At 43.9% G+C, this 26021-nt stretch overlaps 1 protein-coding gene and 1 long non-coding RNA gene across 7 annotated transcripts in view; one reads left to right on the top strand and one right to left on the bottom strand.

The window, feature by feature from the left end:
• The window catches only part of IGF1 (insulin like growth factor 1), a 68206-nt gene extending 52797 nt beyond the window's left edge, over positions 1 to 15409 (bottom strand). For 2 of the 5 annotated variants that reach the window (XM_082240667.1, XM_082240668.1), the window contains exons 1-2: positions 15088 to 15409; positions 5989 to 6148 (exon numbers count right to left, since the gene is read on the bottom strand). In XM_082240667.1, coding sequence (XP_082096793.1) covers positions 5989 to 6148; positions 15088 to 15150 — 223 coding nt within the window. In that variant the 5' untranslated portion in view covers positions 15151 to 15409. Of the gene's footprint in view, positions 1 to 5988; positions 6149 to 11320; positions 11364 to 15087 lie in introns of those variants that run through there. The other 3 variants (XM_082240669.1, XM_082240670.1, XM_082240671.1) reach the window with 2 other exon arrangements.
• The window catches only part of LOC309542119, an 87934-nt gene extending 63345 nt beyond the window's left edge, over positions 1 to 24589 (top strand). The window contains exons 4-6 of one of the 2 annotated variants that reach the window (XR_014224094.1): positions 6015 to 6089; positions 23097 to 23260; positions 24473 to 24589. This is a non-coding gene — a long non-coding RNA (uncharacterized lncRNA). Of the gene's footprint in view, positions 1 to 520; positions 632 to 6014; positions 6090 to 23096; positions 23970 to 24472 lie in introns of those variants that run through there. The other variant, XR_014224095.1, reaches the window with a different exon arrangement.
• The last annotated feature ends 1432 nt before the right edge of the window (positions 24590 to 26021 follow it).

Here is a 26021-nt window from a genome sequence, read left to right as displayed (position 1 = left end):
TGTTTTTTATTTAATATATTTATATGCTGCTTAATATTTTAAACCGTCCCTTAGCAGACAGAGTGCCATAGATATAACAATGAAACTGAGAAAATATAATTCAATGCAACTTCATATGAACCTACCTGGACCCTGCAATCAAAATGTGAGGTGGTTCTTCGTGTGCCTCCTCCATGACAAAATCAGAGGGTGGCAACACAAGAACAGGCCTTTCATGCAGTGGCTCCCTGTTTGTGGAATGCTGTCCCCAGGAAAGTTCAGCTGGAACCTGTGTTATACACCTTTAGGCGCCAGGCAAAAATGTTCTTCAACTAGGCCTTTGGCTGATTAACACCTGATGCCCTTTTAAATAGATTGGGGGGGTTATTGGTTTGTTTTTGTTTTTATTATGCATTTTGTGTTTTTATATTGTATTTTTATGTTGTGAACTGGCCTGAGATCTATGGATGAAGGGTGGTATAAAAATGTAAATAAGAATAAGAATATTGCACAAAATTAGATCTCCCCCTCTTTTTTACAGCCTTTCCACCTTTCATAGCAGAAGCAAGGCTTTCCACAACACATCCGCAACACATCCGCAACCTTTCATGTGTCAGAATTCTCATGGAAGTTATGATTCATCATGACTTAGGTAACATTATAGGTTACAGGTAGCACAGGTAGTACTGTATGATTGGCGCAAGGAGAACATACATCAACGAGCCTTGGGCTCAAATGCCATTCCCTCCTCTCCCTCCTTTCTCATAAGAATGGCATCAGAAGCGGTTTTATTAGATTAATTGCTGTATAGTGTGTCATCTGACACCTTAACTGTTGCTAATATTAACTATGGTTAGTTGAAACAAGACAGCTTCATAAACTAATAATACTCAAATAAATAAAACTATGGTTTGGCTTATTTCAACTCACTAAAGTTAAGATTTACCACCGTTTGCCGGGATTCAGTCACTATGATAATTTATGTTTAATCTAAAACAGAAAGGAAAGCTTTTGAACTCTTCCTTAAGGTCATACCACAGGAGGAAGCAGCAGGAGGAGGGGGAGCAAGCAAACCCAGGGGGAGGGTATGCGAATTCTCATAAACCCTATCTGAACCAGTCCAATGTCTCTGTACAAATCAGTGGCAAAACCTGACAGGTATTAAATCTAAGCCATACCTTTTCTATTGTAGCTTTAAACTTTGCAAAGTGCTTAAATGAAAATATAGTTAATATATGAGACCGAGTTTTATCAACATTTTTACATCACTGAAAAAGTGACCCCCATTTTCAGCAATCCTTGTCAGGGGGCACTAAAAATGGGTGGGGAGGGGAATGCCTGTGGGTTTTAAAAAAATGATGCTGATACTGATTATTATTATTATTATACAAAAAACAACTCCATACATTAATGTTGCTTTTTTTTTAAAAAAAGGGAAACTTGATTCTTCCATTGTTTTAATTTCTTTCATTTACCTCATTGTTAAACTGTCCTTCATCCCACTGCAATCCCATGGGGTTGAAACTCAGGTGTGTATGCACATCAATGAATGGCAATAGTTTCATTTCAAAACAGTCTTTTGATGTGAATCAGCTCATCACAAATTTAACAGGGCTAAACTGAAGTCCTGTTCAGGAATCCCTGAATCTTTTCATGAAATTCCAATGGGGTAAGAAGGAGGAACTGATGGGCACTGGTGCCATTGTTGCAGTACTTGTCACTCCACACACATTGGGAACTGAACTCCTGTACCAGGGAGCCATCCTTACTCATGTAGACTCAAAACGCAATCTAGAACTCTGGCCAGGGAGAATTCCCCTGCTCTTTGAAACACAGTCGTTTCAAGTAGAAGAAAAGAAATGGCTCAAAAGCAGCAGCAGTTCAGGGGAGCAATGGATGTGAGTGGAAAATATCGTGAAATAGTGGTAAGTGGGTTTTTTTTCTTTTCTTTTTTTGCATTAAAAAAATACGGAGCACCATAAAATTTGCTGCAGTGCCACCTGAGATCTGATTGCAAGAGCCCTCTAAGAGAAGATCCATTTTTATTTCTAGCCCACCTTATCCCAAGACCTCTGGGTGGGTAATGATTTAGAAGCTATATATTAACAAAAGAAAGAAACGTGTGCTGAAACCCTCACATCCTCAAGGGCTTAGTGCCATCTCATATTCTCAGTGTTATCAGAATGTGGTTCCTGCCAAGACCAGCTTTATCAGTAGAATGGGAGTAGATTGTCCAGTGTGCTTAATTAGTAGGTAGAATTCCGTCTCTCTTCGTTTTGACACCAGATACAATCATTTTCAGGATCTCTGCCTACCCTAGCAAAAAAATTATATTTGGGAGCTGAATTTTATGATACGGGACTGCGGGGGGGGGGGGGAGTGCAGATCAGTGATATTTCCATGAATGTTTTTATAAGTGGCGTGGGTCAGGAAATGGGGAGGAAAAGGCTACGATAAAGGAACCAGAAGAAAGAGTACCATATCCCATTTGCAATGTCAGGCACACAGAGGGAAAAGATAAAATTCAGCTTTCCTAAAGGTAGCCTTACTTGTATACTTGAAAAACCACAGTACTGGATTTTTCTCTCTCCAGTGGCTAGGATGTCTCTTTGTCAGCCAAATGATGGCCTTTCTCTAACCCTGAGCATGGACTGACTCAGATGGCAAAGTAAGGTCAACTGAATAAGCATTTCCTGAGCAGCTTGTTTTCCTTGGAGAACTTCCACCCAAGCAGTAACTACTGGACCTGACCTTACATGGAACATTAATTTTATAGCTGGCAGCCATAAGGTGATACACCCCCAACTGCAGGATTCCATCTAGTGGACAATGGACCTATGTCTACGTCACAACCTCTCCCCTCCCCCAAAAACCCAAACCCCTACCAACAAAATAAGCACTAATTAATGAGTACACTTGTTGGCATTGTTGGCAGAGAAGCTAAAGAACAAAATCAGCATGTAGAATGAACTGACATCTCGCCCCTAGAGATTGCCCCTCTGTGTCAGGGTTAAGGCCCATTGGTGGAATGGTGGGTAGAAGCTTGCACTGGCATTGCCCACAGCCCATGCAGCTAGACTTGCTCTGTGAAGAAACAGAGAACTTCAGTCTCCCGGACATTCAGTCCAGAAACTATTATGTCCATTGCAATGACTCAAACTTCCCAGGTGCTTAATGCTTGAACACTGGTTAAAAGATTGAATATCATGGCCGTCTATAGAGATAGAATACGTATAGGTTTCATTCATATGTCAGTGGCTTGGTGCAGGGAAATCTGTGCCCTTCCCAATGTTCCTGGAATACAACTCCCATCAAGGGAGGAAGAGAAATTTGATTGAGTTTGCATTTATAGGCAGGTCTATCAAATTTGCATGTGGCCCTGGATGGTTGGGCTAGGATGAATGTGGCACTCAGGTGATTAATAATGAAATAAATTGTTAATATTTTAATCCCCAAAATGTGTGGAGTTTCAAAACAGGTGGTGTGGGGATGTATGTCTGAGTTATAATAGCATAGCAATCTCCAGTGCTTTTATTTTTCATCTAATATACACTTCAAAAGAGTACACAAGGGGAGTTGTAACTGTACAGTGCTACCTCTGGTTATGAACTTAATTTGTTCCAGAGGTCCATTCTAAATCTGAAACTGGTCTTATCCTGAGGCCCGCTTTCGCTAATGGGGTCTCCTGCTGCACGCACACCTCCGGCACGCGATTTTCATTCTCATCCTGGGGCAAAGTTCGCAACCAGGAGCAGATACTTCCTGGTTAGTGGAGTTCGTAACCCAAAGCGTTTGTAACCAAAAGCGTTTGTAACCAGAGATACCACTGTACATCACACATAGGAATGAGGCTGCCATTGCTCTCTCTTTCTCTATTTGGGTACATTTACAGAAAGATTTCAGCACCCCAGGAGCACAAATCAAGTAACGTTTTTGTCTATTATCCCATTGCTAAGATTTCAAACCTTGTCACATTACTCATTTTGAGCCAGTAATTCAACACTTAGTTTTGACTTACTCATACTTAGCATACCAGTGATGTGAAATTGATTTAACTCGGCATCAGGAACACACCTTCTACCTTTTCAGTTATCACATTGATTCCTGTGGTGGCAACTGAGACAGACCTCAGAAGTGAGGCCAAACATTATAAAGAACCCCCTAAAGTTAGACAAGAGTTTTCTACTTGGGTATTCTCCCTGAGAGTAAAATATCCATTGCTTGGGCTTCAGTTTTAACCTCCCCACAAAGAGTAATGCTTTTTTATTTCTAATGCAGTGGCTTGTGTGTGTGTGTACAGTGTGTGTGTGTGTGTGTGTGTGTCACAATCTTGTCACAACCCACACCGTACATCTAAAGCACTCTTATGCCACTTTAACAGTCATGGCACCCTTCAAAGAAACCTGAAAAGTGCAGTTTGTGAAGTGTATCAACATCACAGAGCTATAAGTCCCAGCAACCTTAAAAGCTACAATTCTCAGGATTCTTCATGACTGTTAAAGAGTATAAGAGTACTTTAAATGCACGGCATGGATGTGACCCTTGTCCAACTCCCTGCTCAATGCCATATCCGCAGTGCAGGATGCAACTACAATGCTTGTCCAGCCTCAGCTTAAATATTTCCAGCAAAGCAGAGCCCTTCACCTCCCAAGGCAGTCCAGTGTTCCACTGTCAAATAACCCTTATCACTAGGAAGTCTCTTCTAATGTTTAATCCAAATCAGTTTCCTTGCCATTTCCACCGATGGGTTCAAGCCCAGCCCTCTGGAGCAACAGAGAACAAATGAACAAAGAAATCGAGGAAAGCAGTGGGGACACAGGCTATATATGACTTTGCATATACACACTGCCTCTGGAATGGAAGCATTGTGTGTGCTGCATTTACACTGTACCCTGACATATGTCGTAGCTTCCTAACTGCTAAATATCACTACTCTGCAACTGATCCACTATTGATAACCAAGGGCAAATCCTTTTAATCAAAGACCGAAACTCTTATAGATATTAGCTGAATTCACCTTAAGGATCAGAGAGGAGAAGCCACTTAGCTACTCTAGTGCTCTTCTCCGGCCAAGCAATGGCCTTTATCCATGCAGTCACATGATCACCTAGCTTTCTAGAGGCCAGTGCAGATATCTTCCTATCCCTGCTACCCAAACTTATTGAAGCCAAGGCAATAGCAAGGACTGATCAATGCAAAACACTCATCCCCTAGCAGTTGCTTTATGCAGTCATTTCCTGTCTCCCACACTTCCCACTTCAATAAACGTCAATTCATACAACCGCTCAGACCAGATGCTGTAGTAAAGCGAGTTTGGCAATGCAGTGTGGAACCCTCTTTGTCACTTGCTTAAAAGTGCTGTACTGCACTTCTCAAGAGTTGCCAGATGCAACATGTTCTACCGGAGGTGGGGGTGGGGTGGGGGTGGGAATCCTAGCAAATACAACAGGAGGATGAGGGAAATAATTGTGTTGAAGGTTGCTGGGCAGTGCCAGATTTACGTATAAGCTAAACAAGCTATAGCTTAGGGCCCCACTCTCTTGGCCCCCCCCAAAAAAAATGTAAAGAAAAACACCGTATTAATTGTATTTCAGTTCAACAATTACTTTGATAAAATACATATTTTGTTATGTGCAAATGGCTTTAGGTCCATAAATTACCATATAGCATATATTCAACACAAAAAAGCAACAATTTGTTGTTGACGAAGGACAGCTGGACATATAAAGGGCCCCATTACCTTCAGTAGCTCATCAAACCTAAATCCAGCCCTGTTGCTGGGAGTGGAGGGCAGAGGGAAGATGCTGAACTTAGACCAAATATTGTGCTTTGCTTGACCTTTAGATTTTGAAGAGCTCTGGGGTTCAGTAGAGTAAGCCACATTTTGTGCATGGTTTGCTAGAACTATGCATACGCAAGCCTCAAATAACTGTATCCCCATGAAAAACGAAGGGAGAGGGGATTAGAACTGATTGTATGAGGGAAATGGTAGCAAATGTTCAAACTTACTGAAATAAAATCCTCTTTCTCCGCAGACAAATTGAAGAGCATCAACCAGCTCAGCACCACAAAGTGTCTCCGGGGCAGCAGCAGCAGAGGAGCTGGTTAATGTAAGCAAACACAGGCCAAAGTAGAAGAGATGAATGTAGGACACAGTGTGCATCTTCACCTGCCAAAGAAGTAAAAGAGAGAGAGAGACTGCATCAGAGTTTCCCAGTAAAATCCTGAAGCATGGCCTGTTTGGCCTGTTTTGGGAAATTTCCCATTCTGCTTCACCCACCAGGTCCACACTGTTCCTCTCCCACCTCCTATTTACTGTGAGAGTTGGTTGCCATGTACCATGTGTTAGGAGGACCCCTGGTGCTTTTGACAAAAGTGAACTTTAAAGCAAATTTGGCAAAGGGAAAACTTAGAGATTTAATAAGAGCATTAGCATTGGAGAGCCAGTGTGGTGCAGCAGTTAGAGTGTCAGACCAGGACCTGGGAGACCAGGGTTCAAATCCCCACTTGACCACGAAGCTTACAGGGTGACCTTGGCCCAGTCACTGACACTCAGCCTGATCTACGTCACAGGGGTGTGGTGGGGATTACATGAGGAGAGGGACAACCTTGGAGAAAAAGTGGGGTATAAACGCAACAAATCCATAAAATAAATTCATCAACGGGTCTCACACAGTCTGGAACATCACTAGATTTCTCCTGAAGTGGCATTAAAAGTGAATTCAGAAGCATTTGGCCTCAGATGATAACATCTGGGAAATTTCAAGGGCCCAGAGTTTTGGTAGACTAGAGCACTGGTGGAGAACCTCTGACCTGGGGGTTGAACGTGGCCCTCAAGGCATCTCTATCCGGCCCTCAGGAGTGCCCCAAGGCCACATCCCATAGCCATCCTGCTCCATGATCTGAATGCTTTTGCCTGGGTAGAATGTATCCTTAGAAGGTCCCCTAGAAGGTTGCCTAGGAGGAAATGTGGCCCTTCGACTGAAAAAGGTCCCTGCTGACCTGATAGTAGAGGAATTTCTTTCTATGTGTAGGGTGCATTTTTACCAAGCGCACATGTTGTTCCCATAATCACAGAGTACATGTCCAATAATTTCTGCTTGGTAGGCAATTTTTGCTGGGGTGATTCTTTCCCCAATGCAACAGCTACCGGATAGTTGGAACCCCCAGTCTACTGTGGCTGATAGTGAGAACCCACTACGCACTTGGTGTCCTGGACCAATTTCTGTGTAGTTGGATACACAAGCCTGGTAACATAGACAAGATAGCACACAGCAGGGGCTACAAGCTTCAGTAGATTAAAATCCTTCCTTACTTCCTATCGCGTTAATTGATGGGGCTAAGAATAAGACTTAGGATCCATGCAGAGGGAATATCAAGATGCTGGTCTGAGATGCATTTTCTTTTCATCTTATACCACAGCAAGAAGCTGGTTCAGCTTTCAGGGCACCACCACCACCACAGGAGCAATGGAAAGAGGCATTGCTGGTTTCCGGGGTGAGAACACCTGCATAACATGCTTGCAATTATGTTCTGCGCAGTCATGTTTTATGTTCTGGGTGAACCCTTAAAATATATTGTACGAGAATGCAGATGCTGGCAGGCCAAAGGTGTAACGAAGGTGGGAGAAGGACATAGGCTTCCAGGCCTAATCTTTCCTTCAGCGGCCCATTTCTGACTGGGAATGGCTGAGGATTTATTGCATTCAGTCCATCACCACATTTCCTTATTGGCCAATCAGATGTCTCTGGGAAGCCCAGAGGCAGGTCATAGGAACATAGAATATAGGAACATAGGAAACTGCCTTACACAGTCAGACCATTGGAGCATCTAGCTTAGTATTGTTTACACCAGTCTTCTCCAACCTTGGGTCCCCAGATGTTGATTCAGACTTGTTAGACTTGCATCCAAGATAGCTCACATTATATTGAAACGGAGACTATGGCTGCATTCACATGGCGGTTCATTCCATTTTCATGACTTTTCCCTAAGTGTTAAGTTCCTCATCATAGTTCAGATTTCACACAATGTAAAAGCCACTTCTGGGACTATAGTGTAATATAGTCCAAGTTCAATACTCTTTTCCTTATTATTTGCTTCCAGAAAAATAATAATCTGTTTATAACTAGTATGGAAATGAGTGCTAAACTTGCACTATATCCCACTATAGTCCTGGAAGTGATCTTTACAGCATGCGAAAGCTCAAATGTAATGTGGACATTAACAGGGAAAAGTCATGAAAATGGAATAAACTGCAATACGAATGCAGCATAAATGTGACAATGTTAAGTTATACAAAAACCCTTGCTTTCCTTCACAATAAGGAAATATCTTCTAAGGTCCTAGGATAAGTAATGTTTGGGGCAATGAGTCTTCCTGCCTGCCTGGTCAGTTTTTCAGCATTGTCCAGTTGTGTGGCTTGTACAGAATCAGAAAACCTAATTCTGCACCCACTGGGGTTTAACTTGAGCCAAACCTTGTTTGCGGTTTCGGTCACAGAAGCTACTTTCAAATATAGGGCTCATCCCGGGAACATGTGAAGTCATTAACAGGGCACCACTGAACATGTGTTGAGTGCATTTCGTGCTTCCCTGAGCAACTGCATTTTGCCCACACATATCTGGGATTGGTGGGGGAAAGGCACAGAGAGCCCAGGGCTTCCAGACAGAGGCCTGGACTCAAGCCTCCCTTGATTGGAAATGGACATTCTCCCACCATGTGTGAGACAACCAGGGCAGGGATCAAGCCAAGCCACATCCCATGCAGTCAAAGGTCATGCAAATCAATCCTCTGAGGGAAGTTGTAGGGTGGGGAGGGGTAGAAAAACACGGAAAACGTCCAGAGTCCAAAGCCTCTAAAGGCTTTCCAGTCCCTTTGTTATGAAGACCGTTCCTGAAAGTGTAGGGAAAAGAGAGTTGCCAGATTCAACAGAAGACAAAGCTTCTATAACCACCGTAACTCACAGAGTTGCCCCTGCCTCCCCCAAAATGCTCTCTTTTGCATAACAGTTAAAAGCACAGGAGCCCTATCCTGAGTATCTTATTGATCCTGGCAGCTAATAGGTAAACCCAGGCAGTGTTACAGTTGTCAGTTTGCAGAGGGTTTAAATCAACAGATATAGTATGGTTCAACTGCAAAGGGCAAGGCCAAATGGATTGGGTGTGGTCCAGCTACCAAAGCAGCTCTAAACCCTTGTATAAATGCTGTTTAAATTAGGATTAGCAGCTGCTTTGTGTTACTGGAGCAGCACAAAGCAGCTGCAGTGAACTGATCTCTCCTGGACATCAGTGACAATTTAGTCACATTCTTCCCCAGAACGTTTGAAGGACCAGGCGGAAATGGCATACACAAGCACCATCAAAGCACAAAAGCACTTCTTATGTTTTGTTAGATTCAGAAGCAATTGGGAATACCTAAACACCTGCTAGATAGGAATTCTGAAATACTGCTGGGACCGGTTCTAGTGAGCTGCTAATTACTTCTTCCAGGACACTCCATTCTGAATCTCCTTGGTTTTCTCCAGCTCCCTGCAACAGATGCTCAACATTTTCTGGCTACTGAGAATGGAGAGGAGATATGATAATCATCTTCAAATATCTAATGGGCTGTCACATGAAGGATGGGGCAAGCTTGTTTTCTCCTGGTCTGCAAGCTAGGACTCAAACCAATGGATTCAAGTTGCAAGAAAGGATATTGCAACTAAACTTCAGGAAGAACTTTCTGACAGTAAGAGCTGTTTGACAGTGGAACAGACTCCCATGAGAGGTGGTTGTCATTCCTTCCTTGGAAGTTTTAAAGCAGAAGTTGGATGGCCACCTGTCATGTATGATCTAGTTGATATTCCTGCATGGCAGGGGGTTGGACTAGATGATTCTCGGAATCCCTTCCAAGTCACCAATTCTGTGATTCTCCACCCCCAACCCACTCACACTGATACCTCCATCTTGTTTCTCAGCTCTGTTTTGGCCACATTAACATCATGATCCTTTGTTATATTGAGTAATCCTTCATATATAAGACATTTCTCAACCCCCCCCCGGACTGTATCGTACCCCAACATGACCAAAACCCCAGATCCAGAAGAGCCTATGCAAATAGGAAAAGAGGATATTCTCAATGGCTGGGTTCACCATGGCTGTAAAGCAGGTTTGGTCTCAGTAGTGTCTTCTTTCAGTTTGTCCCATATGGCTGCCATTCACTCTCATTGGAAAAGGACATGGCAACCTTATTCTGTAAGGCATGACTGGAGAACCTGTGGTCCTCCAGGTGTTTGTCAGCCCCACCAAGCATGGCCAACAGACACTGCTAGCATAAGGGCAGAATCTACCCTTGGCAACACCTGGACTGGTCCTACCATTCAGGGAGCTCATGGTTAATACAGAGCGAGTGAGGATCCATTGCCCCTGCACAGGTCCTTGCTCTTTGCAAGCCAACACTCTATGCCCACCTATGACTGGTGGGTTAATTGCTAGTTTGTATTAAAACAGCTAGTATAGAAGCTGGAACCATCACTTTCATTCATCATAATGACATTGATACAATGAAAACATCCAACACAAAGGCCAAAATGAGATACACCAAGGAGTGATTGGAAAATACCCCTTCTTCGCATTTGCAACATGAGTCCTCCCTCAACTTTGTAATGTTAAAAAATAAATTGGCAAAACAAAGGAAAAACCCTGAATGCATGAACATGACAGGAAAGCCCCTCTGTATTTCATTCTTAAAGCTCTGAAGAGGTTATGTTTTAATAATATCACTTCCTCTGTTCAGTGATATCTTAAAAGCTGTTGCACGCAGAGGTAAATCACCTGCTGACTTCATGCTCTTGCTTCCAAGGATGCAGTTCAAAGAGCTCTTCCATCATGGTCTCAACGGAATGGCATTGTGTATCTGTCTAAGAACACTGTGTGTTTAGCAGGGTGTTCTTAATTCACATCTGGCCTTGCCTCAAACATAAGCCTCATTCAGCAATGTTACATTTTTAAAAGACTTTTCAGGAGAGTTACGTTGTAAGTGAAATATCAGTTCTGGGACAAGATATAGGGTCTCCATGTTCCCCCCCTTCTTTAGTGCAAGCCAAGAATATGACACAATGCAATTGCCAAGAGTTTCAACACTCCCCCACCCTGACAAATTATAAAACAATCAATGACTTGGAGGAAAGGGATGGATTCATATGCTCCTAGGCCAAATGGACCTATGGACCTAGCTCTGAAAAACATAAAATTGTCCCTTAAAAGATTATTCAGGAATCTGACAGAAATAATGCTCTCTTCTGTACCTTTCCTGTTCTTTTTCATTTAGATGGAGATGGTGGGATTCATAAGAAAATACTTACAATGATCTAACAATTTGGCCGCTGGTCTTTTCAATAGGTCGGGGTGTGTCCAATTTATTGTATGTCCAAATTGAATGGGAAACAGAGGCCTTTAAAAGCACGCACTGCCATGTGGGTGGAGTTTTATTGAAGCATCTGATTACATTTGGACTCTGAGTCTGACTCAGGACAGTGCAAGGCAGGCTAAACACCCCTATAATGAATGACCAATTGTGTTTACAGCTGGGATTTTCACGAATCTCTCTTTCAGGAGAAGATCCAGTGTCTACTACATTTGGAGAGCGGCGGTCCAAAACAGTGGCACTTAAGGAAGCCAACAGATGGCTTGCTCCATGGCTTTTACACCTTCCTTGCCCTTCCGCAACTCCTCCCATTCAACAAGCTTTAAATCAAGCAGCACATATGAATGTTCCAGCGAAATTTGGGTGAGCGCTGATTCGTCTAAATGGATGACGCTTCCAATTGACTGAAAACATTTCTCAGAGACACAGCGGTGGCAGCAGGGATGCCACAGATTAAAATGCATTCATTTGTATGTTTCTGAACTTGTCTGGCTGCCCCAAGAACCAAGTATCAGTCTATGCTAAGTAAATACACAGGCAAACTGCTCTACTTTCAAAGACAGCACCACAAATCATCAATCTGTTACTAGACACATCTTGTGATATAGAAATAACCTAACACAATGGATGCAATCAAAGTAATGCAGTGGAAGATTTAAACAAGAGGTCTATATGGATGGTTTTCCCAACCGACAATCACAAGTCACACAGCCTCTAGTTCCCATGGAAAGAGACTAGCAAAATCAATGCAGACAGCAGAATGTAAAGGAAAGTTGGGGGTAGACCCCCATGCTTCTAGCTCATATGAAAGGGTCTAGCAGAATCCAGAATGTTGGGGAAAGCACCCATACAATATATTGCTTATCTCTTTCTGAAGATGCCTTTTACCCTTCTTAGAACTTCTGGACTAAAACTGCAGTCCTTCTTAGACTCACTAGGGAGTAAGTCCCTTAGAGCTTAGTCAGATGTGGTTCTCAGTTAGCATGTTTAGGTCATGCACACCAAACTGGCAGAAGCTGTCTTCACTTATAAATTGGGATAGCTCTGTTGATTTCAGTAGACCATGGCTAAATGACAGCAATTTGGAATCTGTAGTATATTGGAGATATATATATATATATATATATATATATATATATATATATATATATATGCAGGTTTTGGTGTCTTCGGGTGTCTTCCCGTGTAAGAGTCGGGGTGTCTGTGCGACGTTTCGACGAGGTCTCACTCGTCATCTTCAGGCTGGTGCTTTCGGCTTCTTGTTACTGGAACAGAGCAGAATCTGGTGTTTGAGTTCCTATAAATACTGTTGAGGGGTGTGGTGTATAGCCTCCAACGTTCTGGGCAGAGAGGAAGTTCCTAGATTAGTGTGCCTTTTCTTCTTTTGTTCCTTAATTACTTGAGGGATATCTTGAGTGATTTCATGAGTGATATTCTGAATACCACTGGGTGGGTCATTAAGTGTAGATTAGTTGCTAAAGCTTTTGTGTCTTGACCTCTTGAGCTTGTGAAGAGTTTTTCTGAGAAGATGGCTGTGCTGCATTTAGTTGTGCTCTGGCTTGGCTTCGTGTATAGACGAAGCCAAGCCAGAGCACAACTAAATGCAGCACAGCCATCTTCTCAGAAAAACTCTTCACAAGCTCAAGAGGTCAAGACACAAAAGCTTTAGCAACTAATCTACACTTAATGACCCACCCAGTGGTATTCAGAATATCACTCATGAAATCACTCAAGATATCCCTCAAGTAATTAAGGAACAAAAGAAGAAAAGGCACACTAATCTAGGAACTTCCTCTCTGCCCAGAACGTTGGAGGCTATACACCACACCCCTCAACAGTATTTATAGGAACCCAAACACCAGATTCTGCTCTGTTCCAGTAACAAGAAGCCGAAAGCACCAGCCTGAAGATGACGAGTGAGACCTCGTCGAAACGTCGCACAGACACCCCGACTCTTACACGGGAAGACACCCGAAGACACCAAAACCTGCATTCCTGTACCCGTGAAAATCTACGAAAGCATATATATATATATATATATATATATATATATATATATATATATATATATATATGCAGGTTTTGGTGTCTTCGGGTGTCTTCCCGTGTAAGAGTCGGGGTGTCTGTGCGACGTTTCGACGAGGTCTCACTCGTCATCTTCAGGCTGGTGCTTTCGGCTTCTTGTTACTGGAACAGAGCTTGTTCCAGTAACAAGAAGCCGAAAGCACCAGCCTGAAGATGACGAGTGAGACCTCGTCGAAACGTCGCACAGACACCCCGACTCTTACACGGGAAGACACCCGAAGACACCAAAACCTGCATTCCTGTACCCGTGAAAATCTACGAAAGCATATATATATATATATGCTTTCGTAGATTTTCACGGGTACAGGAATGCAGGTTTTGGTGTCTTCGGGTGTCTTCCCGTGTAAGAGTCGGGGTGTCTGTGCGACCTCGTCGAAACGTCGCACAGACACCCCGACTCTTACACGGGAAGACACCCGAAGACACCAAAACCTGCATATATATATATATATATATACACACACACACACACACACAACCTCAGTAGTTTAATTCCAATTCCAACTCTTCAGTAAACTGAGCAAAGGATGCACATAGTTATGGAGTTGTAACTCTGACTCTCCAATGGCTACTGAATTCAGCAAGATTTGCATTGCATTCTGTTTGCTTCTACTGTTACAAAATTCCCCCATCTTAAAATGAAATGGATAAATCCTACTAAGATAATTAAAAAAAACAAAACTAAATTGGCACCTACTGCTTTAGAGACTGTGTCAGCTGTACAAAATCCTGCTACAAATGGAAAAACAAAACAAAAAAAAATTGTTCTTGAAGGATATAATCTTGCTGAGAATGGAAACTTGAGTGAAGGCCAGCTGAAAGAAACAGAGGTCAGTGCATCTACTGAAGCCAAAATTAACCTTAAAAGCTTTTTATGTTCTTAAGGAGCAATGACTAGTAATATGGTATAAAAATTCCATCTCCAACTTTGTCTGACAAAAGCCTCTTTGCAGAGTGCAAAATAAAGCTTGACGTGAAGATATCTCTACTTTCCTTAATGCAGAATAACTTAATCTTATCATCAATCTGCATAGCCAGCAAAAGCTGTACATGGTTTCTGTTTTAGAAAAGGAAAAACAAACTTAATGTTGACTTAACAGGAAAGCATTAAAAAGAAGTAAATGTACAACACTGTCAGAAAACAGCTGTACGTTCAATGTTAATTCTGTGCATATAGCAGTCTTACAGAAGTGAACCAGCTACCTGCTGTCAAATGACTATCACAATGTCAGCATTTGCACCTGCAGAGAAACTTTAAAATTTCTTGCTCCATGCTAGCAGCACTAGCTACAGAAAATGATGTTAGTAGAAATTTCAGATATGACAACCTAGCCAGAATTTTGCAAAAAAAGTTTCCCCAACACAAGCTGAATTCCTAAGTACCTGCAATAGCTTTACCTCCTCAGTTACCTAGCTGTGTTCAGAACAACCATCACATGCAGTCATTCTTCAGCTCTGCTAAAACTGTCTGTTCAGCAGTTTAGAAATAAAATTCCCAGTACAGAAATAATGACACTGAAAAAAGTGCATATAACACTATTCTAAGCAGAATCAGATTACACACAATATAATCATAATATTTTCTTTAAAAAGAAAAATCAAATAGGAAGAAAGATTTACCTTCAAGAAATCACAAAAGCAGCACTTAAATAATTGTGTTGAAAGACTGTTGATTTTTTCCATTGCTTCTTAAGTGCAAACTCTGGAAATGAATTGGTTAGCAGTAATAATGAGGTGGGGGAGGGAAAAAAAGGGAAGAAAAGAAATCCAGAGAGAGGTGAGATGTTGAGAGCAATGTCACATTTCAATATTGAGGACTTTTATTCCATTGCGCAGGCTCTATCTGCACTGATTTTAGCAGTGACAGTGAGATTTAGCAAACAGAAGAGGGATTTAGAGAAAATCCTCACATTTATCTACATTACACAGACACTGTAGACAGGAAACAGCTGGGGGAACATTTGCCTTCTCTCTCTCTCCCTCTCCCTCTTCTGGCAAAGTTACTGAGTAAGGACTTTTTTGGGCATGGTGACAAATAACATCATACCTTTGCATTCTGAAACTGGAGCACTGGAGCATGTTCTCTCCCCCCCCCCTTAGAAGAATGTCCATTAGCAAAGGGCAGGGGGAGGAGGAAAAACAGTTTAAGAAGTCAAAGAAACTGAAGCTGCAATGGGAAATGAAATGTATGAATGGTCACGTTTCAGCCGGCTTCACACACAGCCAGAGATCAGCTGTCATTTACCTTTCAGCTGTACGAAATGAGAAGCTGGATGTATCTACATACACTTGAGCCCACCATCAAAACAAGCTCCTGCTAACATTAACTCTGAAATCACAAGTTTGCAGACTGATCTGTCATAGAATGCTTGATTGGAGGCTTTCTAACTTTTATTAAATCACATGAAATCACATTGCAATCTGCCCTACCTTACAGGCTAATGTGATTTCCTATCCTCTCTGACTATAGCAAAGAGCACTTCCATTTCTTTTAGTGGCTGCCTCGTGGGATTGTGTTTATTCTGTTTGTAAAAAAAAAAAAAAGTAATAGAGTGTTGAAGGGGTGCTTGGGAAAAGGGGTGCTTTGTTTACCAAATCATAAAATTTGGGTAAGTGTAAATTCTGAAGTGTTGTGAATTTGATAGATTCTGCTTAAAATGCAAACTGAATCAAATTTCTCTCCTAGGTAGATGATGGCAAAAAACTCTGGCTACGATTTTGCTGGAGGTGCTGCTGTCAAGGCGGGTGTCAGGAGCAAGCCAGTAATAACTCACAAGATGTCAGTGATGTTAACTCTTTATTCACGTAAACCAAATAGCTCGCGCCTAGTGATCTCAACAACTCTTCCCAGTAGGTCTTGCCCCAATGAGGCAGTTGCGAGGAATGAATGGCTCCGCCTTCCCACCATTCTCTAAGCCCCCCCCCCAGTCCTTCCCCAGCAACCTGAGGCTTCTCCTTCTTGTCTCTCTTTGCTCCACCCTTTTCATTCCTCTTTGTGTTCTGAGAGACCAGGTTTGGAGGGCAGTTGGGTGCAGCAGGAGTTGGAGACTCCCTGGCTTCTTCAGCTGCCTGCTTGATCTCTGCCTCTTAACCCCACTCCTCTCCAGCCACCACTTCTGCCTGATTCTGGACTGCCTTCTGCCCACTAAACCCTGTTGCCTCTACAGCTTCTGACACCTCCTCCCCCCCAGTCTGCTCCTTCTTCTCCCTCTGAGCAGGCAGGGCTACTCCCCGGGTCCGATGGCGCAGGAGTGCGTTTATCAGTGAGAGGCTCCGCCATGCTTGGAGAGGGAGGCAGGGACAGAGAAGGTGATGGAACACCCAGGGACGGATGAGACAAGAAGCATGTTGAATGATAAGTTGTAGAGTTGAAAGGGATTCTGAGGGTCTTCTAGTCCAACTCCTTGCTACAAAGGAATCTCCAACCTCCAATGAGGGAGAGTCCACCACCTTCTGAGGGAGCCTGTTCCACTGTTCAATAGCTCTTGAGGCAGCCCCCATCCAGGATCCTCACTAGCCGATTCCCCCACTCCCATCAGAGGCCATCACATCCTGCTGGAGCTCTCCTCTTGGTCCCTGGTCAATTCTCCACCTGCATTGCCCCGACTTGGCCACCCCACGACACATTTAACAGGAGATGAATGCGTCATACATTTTTACTCCATTGCACTACAGTCCTTCCCCAATGAGCTAGGCTGAGGGAAAGGGCATGCATTCAGCAAGGACTCTACACGTTGACTTGTTCTGTAGCCAGTTTACACATTTCCACAGAGGCAGCATTGGGTTTTGGCAAGATTATCCACTTTTTATCTTATCGTGGTCTGAAAGGATCTTGTGTGATATTTGATAAGCAATTTATTGACTCATGTTTGAAGGTCTACACATTTCCTAGAAACCACTGTCAGTATGAAAGGCGGGGGGGGGGGGGAGGGAGAGAAAGATGACTCAGTAGAAGAGAGGCCAAGAAGTCCCTTGTCTGCTTCCCACAGATAAATCGTATTTCTCTTTCTGACTTACGCCAGGAATGCAACTTTCATCAGTTGAACAGGTTCCTTAAAACTGTTGGAAACGCTGTCTTTGGATTTTATAACTCATACGATATAGAGAGTGAAATGTAGGAACCAGCCTCACAGAGGCGCCATGTTCTCAAGTTGATTGAGGGGGCCCAATGTGACACCCTGACATTGCATGTGTGACATTGCGAGGAGGCAGGGGGTGGAACCAAACACCCTCTGAACATGGAGGGGGCCTGGCCCTCTAAAAAAAACCAAAAATAATAATAATGGGGGAGGGGGAGACTGCCTCAGCCCCTAGGAGCCGCTGCCTATGCAGCCTCATAATGGGAATTAGACTAATAATAATTAGGGCTGCTTTGCAACAATCAATGCAGGTCTCCATGTGCTGCCTTTTGGCTTGATCTACAATTTTCTCTGCAAATGATTTGGGGTGTTATGAAATCTTAATTCAGAGTGACTTAAATGGTGTTTTCTGTGACGTTCCATTGTGCATAACAGAACTTGCACACCATTCACTTGAAGCTGAAGCACCTTGTATTTTTAGTGCTCCTAAATGCTTAGCTTTGGAGCAGGGGCACCAGCTCCAGCGGGACAAGCCCTTTTGCACCCCAAATATTTTTGGGGTGGAGGCCATGTTTCATTGGATTCATGTCATGTGCTTTAAACATTCTTTAAATTTAAGATAAGGCATGCAACCTTGGGACGCGGGTGGCGCTGTGGGTTAAACCACAGAACTTGCCAATCAGAAGGTCGGCGGTTTGAATCCCCATGACGGGGTGAGCTCCCGTTGCCTGGTCCCTGCTCCTGCCAACCTAGCAGTTCAAAAACGGCGTTTCCGTGCGCTGCTCTGGTTTGCCAGAAGCGGCTTAGTCATGCTGGCCACATGACCCGGAAGCTGTACGCCGGCTCCCTCGGCCAATAAAGTGAGACGAGCGCTGCAACCCCAGAGTCGGCCAAGACTGGACCTAATGGTCAGGGGTCCCTTTACCTTTTATGCAACCTTAGCGGGCTTTAAACGGGAATTATGGAGGGCACATCTACCAGTGACTATTTTTTATGTTATCTAACCGAGTCCTTCAAGTTTAGAAAGAGCAGGCTTCCAGGTCCCAGGTGCTGCAGAAAAACAAGGAAGAGGTGCTCATGTTTGCTTGTGGTTTTCCCAGAGGCATCTGTTTGGTTACTGCAGAGAATAGGATACATCCTTAGCCTCCGTGTCCAGTCACTGAGTCTCTTATGCCTGCTCACATTCAGTCTCCTTCTACACTTCTCTCTTGGATCCCGTGTCTCTTTTTTAAATCCCCTGACTTCCTTGGAGATGTTATCTGAGTCAACAATTGGGAAATTAAATTATTGTGCTCATCATGTCCTGCTTGCCGGCTTCCAAAGGGCATCTGGTTGGCTGCCGTGGAAACAAAATGCTGAACTAGAAGGGTCATTGGCCTGATCCAGCACGGCTCTTGTTATGTGTTTGTTACCAACAATGTGCTCTCAGTGTAGGTGAGAACTCAGTGCCTTGCTGTTCAGAAGGAGGAAGCCTAAAACCTACTGAATGATGACAGTGCTGTATGTGACTTCTGAACAGCACCTAGGAACACACTGTTGCTGGAGCAATTCAGTCAAACTTGATAACTTTTATACTCCTCAATCTACAGGTACATACTTCTCCAAGTGCCCCGGAAAAAAAGGGACATCCCATTTTTTTCTCACACAAGATCGCGGCAGCCATTTTGAGTGCCGTGATCTCTTGCGCTCTTCAGAAAAGCATGTGCTGGGGGGGGGGGGGAGTGAGGCACGGGTCACGGGACTCACCTAGGAACATGCCCCAGAACTTGAAAAAGATGAATGGTATGTAGGTGTTAATGGGAATAAAAGGTAAAGGTAAAGGTACCCCTGCCCGTATGGGCCAGTCTTGACAGACTCTAGGGTTGTGCGCTCATCTCACTCTAGAGGCCGGGAGCCAGCGCTGTCCGCAGACACTTCCGGGTCACGTAGCCAGCGTGACGAAGCTGCTCTGGCGAGCCAGAGCCACACACGGAAACGCCGTTTACCTTCCCGCTAGTAAGCGGTCCCTATTTATCTACTTGCACCCGGGGGTGCTTTCGAACTGCTAGGTTGGCAGGCGCTGGGACCGAGCAACGAGAGCGCACCCCGCTGCGGGGATTCGAACCGCCGACCATGCAATCGGCAAGTCCTAGGCGCTGAGGTTTTACCCACAGCGCCACCCACGTCCCTTAATGGGAATAAGAATAATCAATAAAAAAGATGGTGGCCTGAATTCAACCAGTCTGACGTGCTAGCGTTAGTTAGCGCAAAGGCTCTTGCTAGCACAGAAATTTGCCTCTTCTCCTTCTACCACATGCCCTGACATCCTCTCTGGAAGGTCAGAAGAACATCCAGAGGAGCACATGGATGGAGGAGGAAGGGTTTGTTCCACCCAGAAAGCAGGAACGCTTGCACAGATGGAGTGATCAGAAGAGCTTGGCGCTGAATTCCTCCCATTATATCTTAAGAATAGTTCAGCATCAGGACTACTTTTATGGACTTCCTGTGTAGCTTATAGGGGCTTATAGGAGCCCCATACTCCTTTTCCAAAGAATATCTTTCTCCATCTCTATATGTGTGTGTGTTGCCGTGTACTTTGACTTCTACAGGTATAGATGTAGCCTTGTTTGCCTGTGTTACGATATGGGGAATGTGTGACGTAAGCCGTGCCAAAAATTATTAGAAAATTCGTGAGCCCCCTGGTGGCCACAGCACCCTTTTTTCTTATGCTTTAGATCAGGGTATCCCAAACTTGGGTCTCCAGCCATTTTGGGACTACAATTCCCATCATCCCTGACCGCTGGTCCTGCTAGCTAGGGATGATGGGAGTTGTAGTCCAACAGCTGGAGACCAAAGTTTGGGAAACCCAACTTTAAATATTATAAGTGGGACCCACAATGAGACATGGCAAAGCATCCTCACCTCTTAAAAGGAGTGGTCCCCTTGGGGGTTCTTGCCAACCATTCCCTCCAAGAAGGGCATTCTGTTCACCACTTTTGTGTATATTTTCCAAGCAACACTCAACATTTCATTACTACTGAACATCATCATCACCATTATTTAAATTGTATTATTTATTATTGTTACTGTTGTTAATATATTCTGCATTTGTATTAGAAGAGTTTGGATTTGATATCCCACTTTATCACTACCCAAAGGAGTCTCAAAGCGGCTAACATTCTCCTTTCCCTTCCTCCCCCACAACAAACACTCTGTGAGGTGAGTGGGACTGAGAGACTTCAGAGAAGTGTGACTGGCCCAAGGTCACCCAGCAACTGCATGTGGAGGAGCGGAGACGCAAACCCGGTTCCCCAGATTACGAGTCCACCACTCTTAACCACTACACCACACTGGCTCTCTCATCTCACTTTCAGTATTAGTTATACTGAAAGTGGCTACTAATCTGGTTGAAAACTTTGCCATAAAACTTTGGTCTCCCTCCCCTCTCGTGCTCTGAACATTTCCCTAGTCATCTTCCTTTTGTTTCTCTGGGGGGGGGACATGGTTGGGCCACAGAACAACCCAGGAGTTGATCTCACTAACCTTGTTAAAGGTAACATCCAACTCAGAAATGTGAGAACCTTCCCCAAGTTACCTCATTTCTTGTAGTTTGGGGTACATGCAGAGCCTATACAAACCCGTATTATATACTAATAGCAAACACATTTGCAAGTGCCAATCTTTATCCAGCCAACATGGTGCTATGCTATGCAAGCAGATCAGCAAGCTCAGGAGAACCCCAAGGTTTGCAGAAGTACAGAAAATCTTTAGAAGAGACTCCCCTCCCCAAATGGGCAAATAATGCATGCTCATAGTGCATGGAATACTGACTGTCTGTTAAAGGAGAATTATGGATTGGAGCATCCTGGAAAGGTTAACTGGCTGGCTTGCAAGCTGAAGAGGAGCAGCCCACACAGCACCCTTGTATTGCAGGCCTCCCATACCTTGTCTTTTTCACATTTCTCGGATTTGGTACTCGTACAAATAAATACTAGTATCTTCCATTATGAACTGTAGTAATAAGCTCTAGTTAGAGTCCTGTATTTGAAGAAAAACAAGGTCTGCCTAGAAAAGCATTTTCTCTCGCTATAGCCCTCTGGTTCCCTGTGGCTTACAGCCCAATACTACAAAACCACTATAATTCAGCATAGTTTGGCAAGGCTGGCAGCCTTAGTGGTCTCCCATTGTCAAGCCATAACCTCTTACAGTAAATTTTTAGAAACTATGAAAATTGGCTAAAGCCGAAGGTAGAAACCACACACAGACCCAATCATCCCATTAAATAACAGATTTTTGATAAACCATAAAGTTAAATGGCCTATAGTAACTGGGGGCAAAATTGCATTTATTTATCCCTTGCTTAAATTTCACAACTTCTTCCAAAGGAAACTTGACATTCAAAGCCTAATCAACAGGAACTCTTTTATTAGATGTACTGAAGACAGACACATACCAACTTGATGCTACTGAAACACCAAGGTGACTAGAACGCTGGGAAATGAGGCATGGAGGTGATCATGTTGGACTAAAGAGATCCAGATTTAAATTCCAGCTTTGCTGTATGGCCTTGAGCAAACCATGGTATTTAACTTACGTTGAAAATGTGCATAGCAAAGACCTAACTTACAGCTTTTGTTATGACAGAAGGACTGCAAAGTTCTTTGCACCCAAAATGCACGTGATCGATTGTGGCATTGTATTTCAATCCACATATCAGGAGTGGCAATTGCAATAAACACTGTTGTTTCAGGATTCAGTTTCTTCCACACTGATAGATCTAGCTCTGTCTGTCTTGCATCTGAATCATATGGACAGGGGATTGGTGAAGCCAGTGGGCTGCTGATTCAGCTATTTGCATTGTTCTGAGTGATATATCTTCATGTCAGCTCCTATTTTCATGCATACCACTGGTCAGGTTCTATGTATTGCTTGAAATGCGTTAGCTTAGAACCCATAGGTGGAGTTGCCTTCATGGTATGGGCTTCAACAGCTCGTCCTTCTCACTACTACCCTCTGAAAAGCCACTCCTGAGGTTGGAGAACCTATCAGAGTGGCATTGGATGGGGCATGGGTGGGCTGCAGTGGGGGACCTGAAAAATCAGGAGTCATTCCCATTGCCCCTGGAAGTGCCTTGCATAAATGGAAGGACTCCACTGTTCTAAGCCATTGCATTTCTAGATATTCTTTCTTGTAATTAATCTACTTTGACACACAATTGCTAGCTGACCCTTGCACTCCTCAAACCCAAATGTCTGTACTCACCTTGACCCCATCTTTTTTCCAACCATCTCCCACTAATTAAAGATACCCCTTTTATCCTTCTTCTTTCTACCCTCTGTGAGCTGTGGCTGTATCCTCTGAGTACAGATTGGTTTTGTTTTATCCAGAATCGTGAAGGGAAGTGGACAATGTAGGCCAGAGGCAAGCTGGTTCAGATGTGAACATCTGCAGCTGCAGTAGCAAATAAAATACTCTCTTTTTCAATGCACAGCATTCTGACCCCCCCCATCTTAATTTATACTTTACTACTTGATGATGTTTTCTTCTGTGCTCCTTATTCTCCTATCTCAGATTTACTACAACCCGAAAATGTTGCAGTGGCTGGCTGTTTGTAAAATAAACAGAAGAAACTGTGACATAGCACTGGGCCAGATGTTCCTGATAGCATGCTGCCAGCAGAAGAATTCTCATCCTTGAAGAAAGTTTTCTAAGTGGTCATGACACTCTTGGTCATGGTAGGTTTTTTGTTTTGTTTTGTTTTCTCCCCCCCCCACTTTTTTTGGCAAAGTGCTCAGTGCCCTAAGACGACTTCTTCAGACTTGGCTCCAGAACTGCCTGACAGACCTCCATGCACAATAAAAGTCTTAATTAACATGCTGATTATCCATGTGAAGATTTAGGCTTGATATATTTTTTTTCTAGCAGGCTAGCTTGAAAAGCTAGTTCTGTTGAGTTCAGTCTTACTGGCCCCAGTTGAATTAAAGTTAAGAGAAGGGCCAGGGCTTGAGTGCAGAGATATGACTTTGCAGGCACTACAACCCTGGTTCTAACTCTGACATCTCCAGCTGGGACTGGCAACATCTCCTTACCTGAAACCTTGGAGAGATGCTGCCAGTCAGTTTAAACAATGCTGAGGTTCAATGACCTGACTCAGAACAAAGGCAGCTGCCTATGTTTCTTTGTACAGTGGTACCTTGGTTTAAGAACAGCTTAGTTTATGAACAACTTGGATTAAGAATGCTGCAAACCCAGAAGTAGGTGTTTTGGTTTGTGAACTTTGCCTTGGAATAAGAACATGTTTCGCTTCCTGTTGAGTGTGTTCCATTTTTTAACTGAGTCCCTTGCTGCTATGGGAAAGCACGCCTTGGTTTAAGAACACTTTGGTTTAAGAACGGACTTCTGGAATAGATTAAGTTCGTAAAACAAGGTACCACTGTATATAAGAAGCATTTCTCACTAGACAGCAGAGACCACTGGAAAATCTCTCTTTGCGCATCAGACCAGTGGCATAGTGAGGGGGGTTGTGGCCCCGGGTGCAGAATTCTGAGGGGGCACAACCCAGCGTGCCCACAACAGGCTCCCTCGCAAAGGTTGTGTGGCTGCCACTTTCTGGAGCCACGGGTAGGCAAGCCGGGCCCAGGCTAGGTTTTCAAGGCTGCGGCAGCACCACCTTCTTGTGGCTGGCGAAGAGAAGCCCATCCTGGGTGGAATTCCCACCAGCCAGTTTCTGGACATTTCCTGGCCCACATCGGTCCTTCCCCGGTGCCTCCCTCCCAGCATGTGTCATTGGGCAAAGCACGTGCCCCACAATGGAAACACAGAGAGGAAAGCTGCCTGCTCACCCAGAACCTTTTGGTGCCCACCCTTGTGCTGCACGACCAAAGAGAGGTGGGCAGGGAAGGGCTGCACTTGGTGCCTCAGCCTGTTCTCTACCGCCATCCTCCTAGACCTGCTGCATCTCCAACGCTTCTGGGATGCAGCCAACCCATCAAGGAGCAGCAGCCACTGCGTCTGCTGGGAGTTCGCTAAACTGAGAGGGTGAATGCGGTGACTCTCCATGAGGAGAAGGTACAGCAGGGGTGCAGTGAAGACCACTTGTTGCCTCCCATGCAATGTCTGCAAGGAGGTTAGGAGGTGCAACCCTTGCCTTGCCCCGGGTGCTGCCAATGCACACTATGCCACTGCATCTGGCACATGCCTTGTTCATGAAACAGCTGCGGCTGTTCCGCAGGAGGCTAAAATGGTGGCAGGCTATTGTGGCATCTGCAGTTGCAGAGACAAGTTGGGTTGCCTTAGCTCTGGATTTCCTCCACTGGACCAGATAGCCTACAAGACCTATTCCAGGTCTGTGATTTGTTTCTCAGAAGAAGAAAGTTGGTTGAGCCACAGTTTAGACTGCAGAGTTGCTTGGATGGTAAGATTCTGTATTTGCAGATCAGACATGTGGGAAATTAGTGCATGGACAGCATGTGGACATCTGGCATCTTTGGGATGCTACCAGAGCCCTAACAGCTTCCAGGAGTCACCAACAGAGGAGAGGTCCTATCAGAGGACATTTTGCCCCCAGCACCATCTCCACCCTAGAATAATTTCCGTCCATAGGGATCAGATGGACACATATTAATTGAGTAGTGTAGTGAGCGTACTTTGAAGTAAATATTTCTCTATTTTTTAATGTCCTTTAAACTGTGAGTTTTATTACATCCAGAGGTGCATTGAGATACCTAACTTGTCACAATGCAGCACCAGTGAAGAAAATACTGTGCATCACTACTGCTTCCCTCCACGTCAGCGGAATGATTGATGGCTGTTGAAATGGCCAGATAATGAACAGATGTACATAACATACAATATGAATATGCAAGAGGTGGAGGTCAGGGACGCTAGAAATATTACTCTTAATATTTTAGCAAAAAATAATAATAATATCCTGGCTCTCATTATAGCCTATATACCTTTGAGATGGCTTTGGTTTGCCAAGTAACAAAGATCTGGCCAGCTTCTCAAAGGTAGCTAATTGGTAAGGATTTGTGCCAAAGAATAACAATATTGTTTTGGTCAGGAATAACTGACACGTAGATATTTTAGAGTGTACAGGAGGATTGCCTTATTGATGCCATATGGCAGGACCGATTAATGGCCAACGTTGGGATAATGAGTATCACAGACGTGTGCATGGTGACTCTTTCCAACCGCAGCTCTTTAAGAGCTACATAAAAACGGAAGGGTTGCTAACATGCTACTTGGTAATCTACATTAGACCTCATCATGTTCAACTTTGGGAGCCAAGGCAGCATTAACATATTTTGCTTTTAAAATATATGGCCACTTTTCTAGCCTGGTCCTATTAACGCCGATGACTCATCTTTGTCACAAAGACCTCAGAAAAGCATGGCAAGGAGGCAAATATGTACTTAAATAGTCCACAGTCCATGGGCATTTGTTGACCACAGGAAAATTGAAATTGTTCTGTGTGCATGTACTTACAGACAAACC

The sequence above is a fragment of the Podarcis vaucheri genome (genome assembly GCF_965113315.1).
Source record: "Podarcis vaucheri genome assembly, chromosome: 10".
NCBI lineage: Eukaryota > Metazoa > Chordata > Lepidosauria > Squamata > Lacertidae > Podarcis > Podarcis vaucheri.
This window is presented reverse-complemented; position numbering and strand designations above follow the sequence as displayed.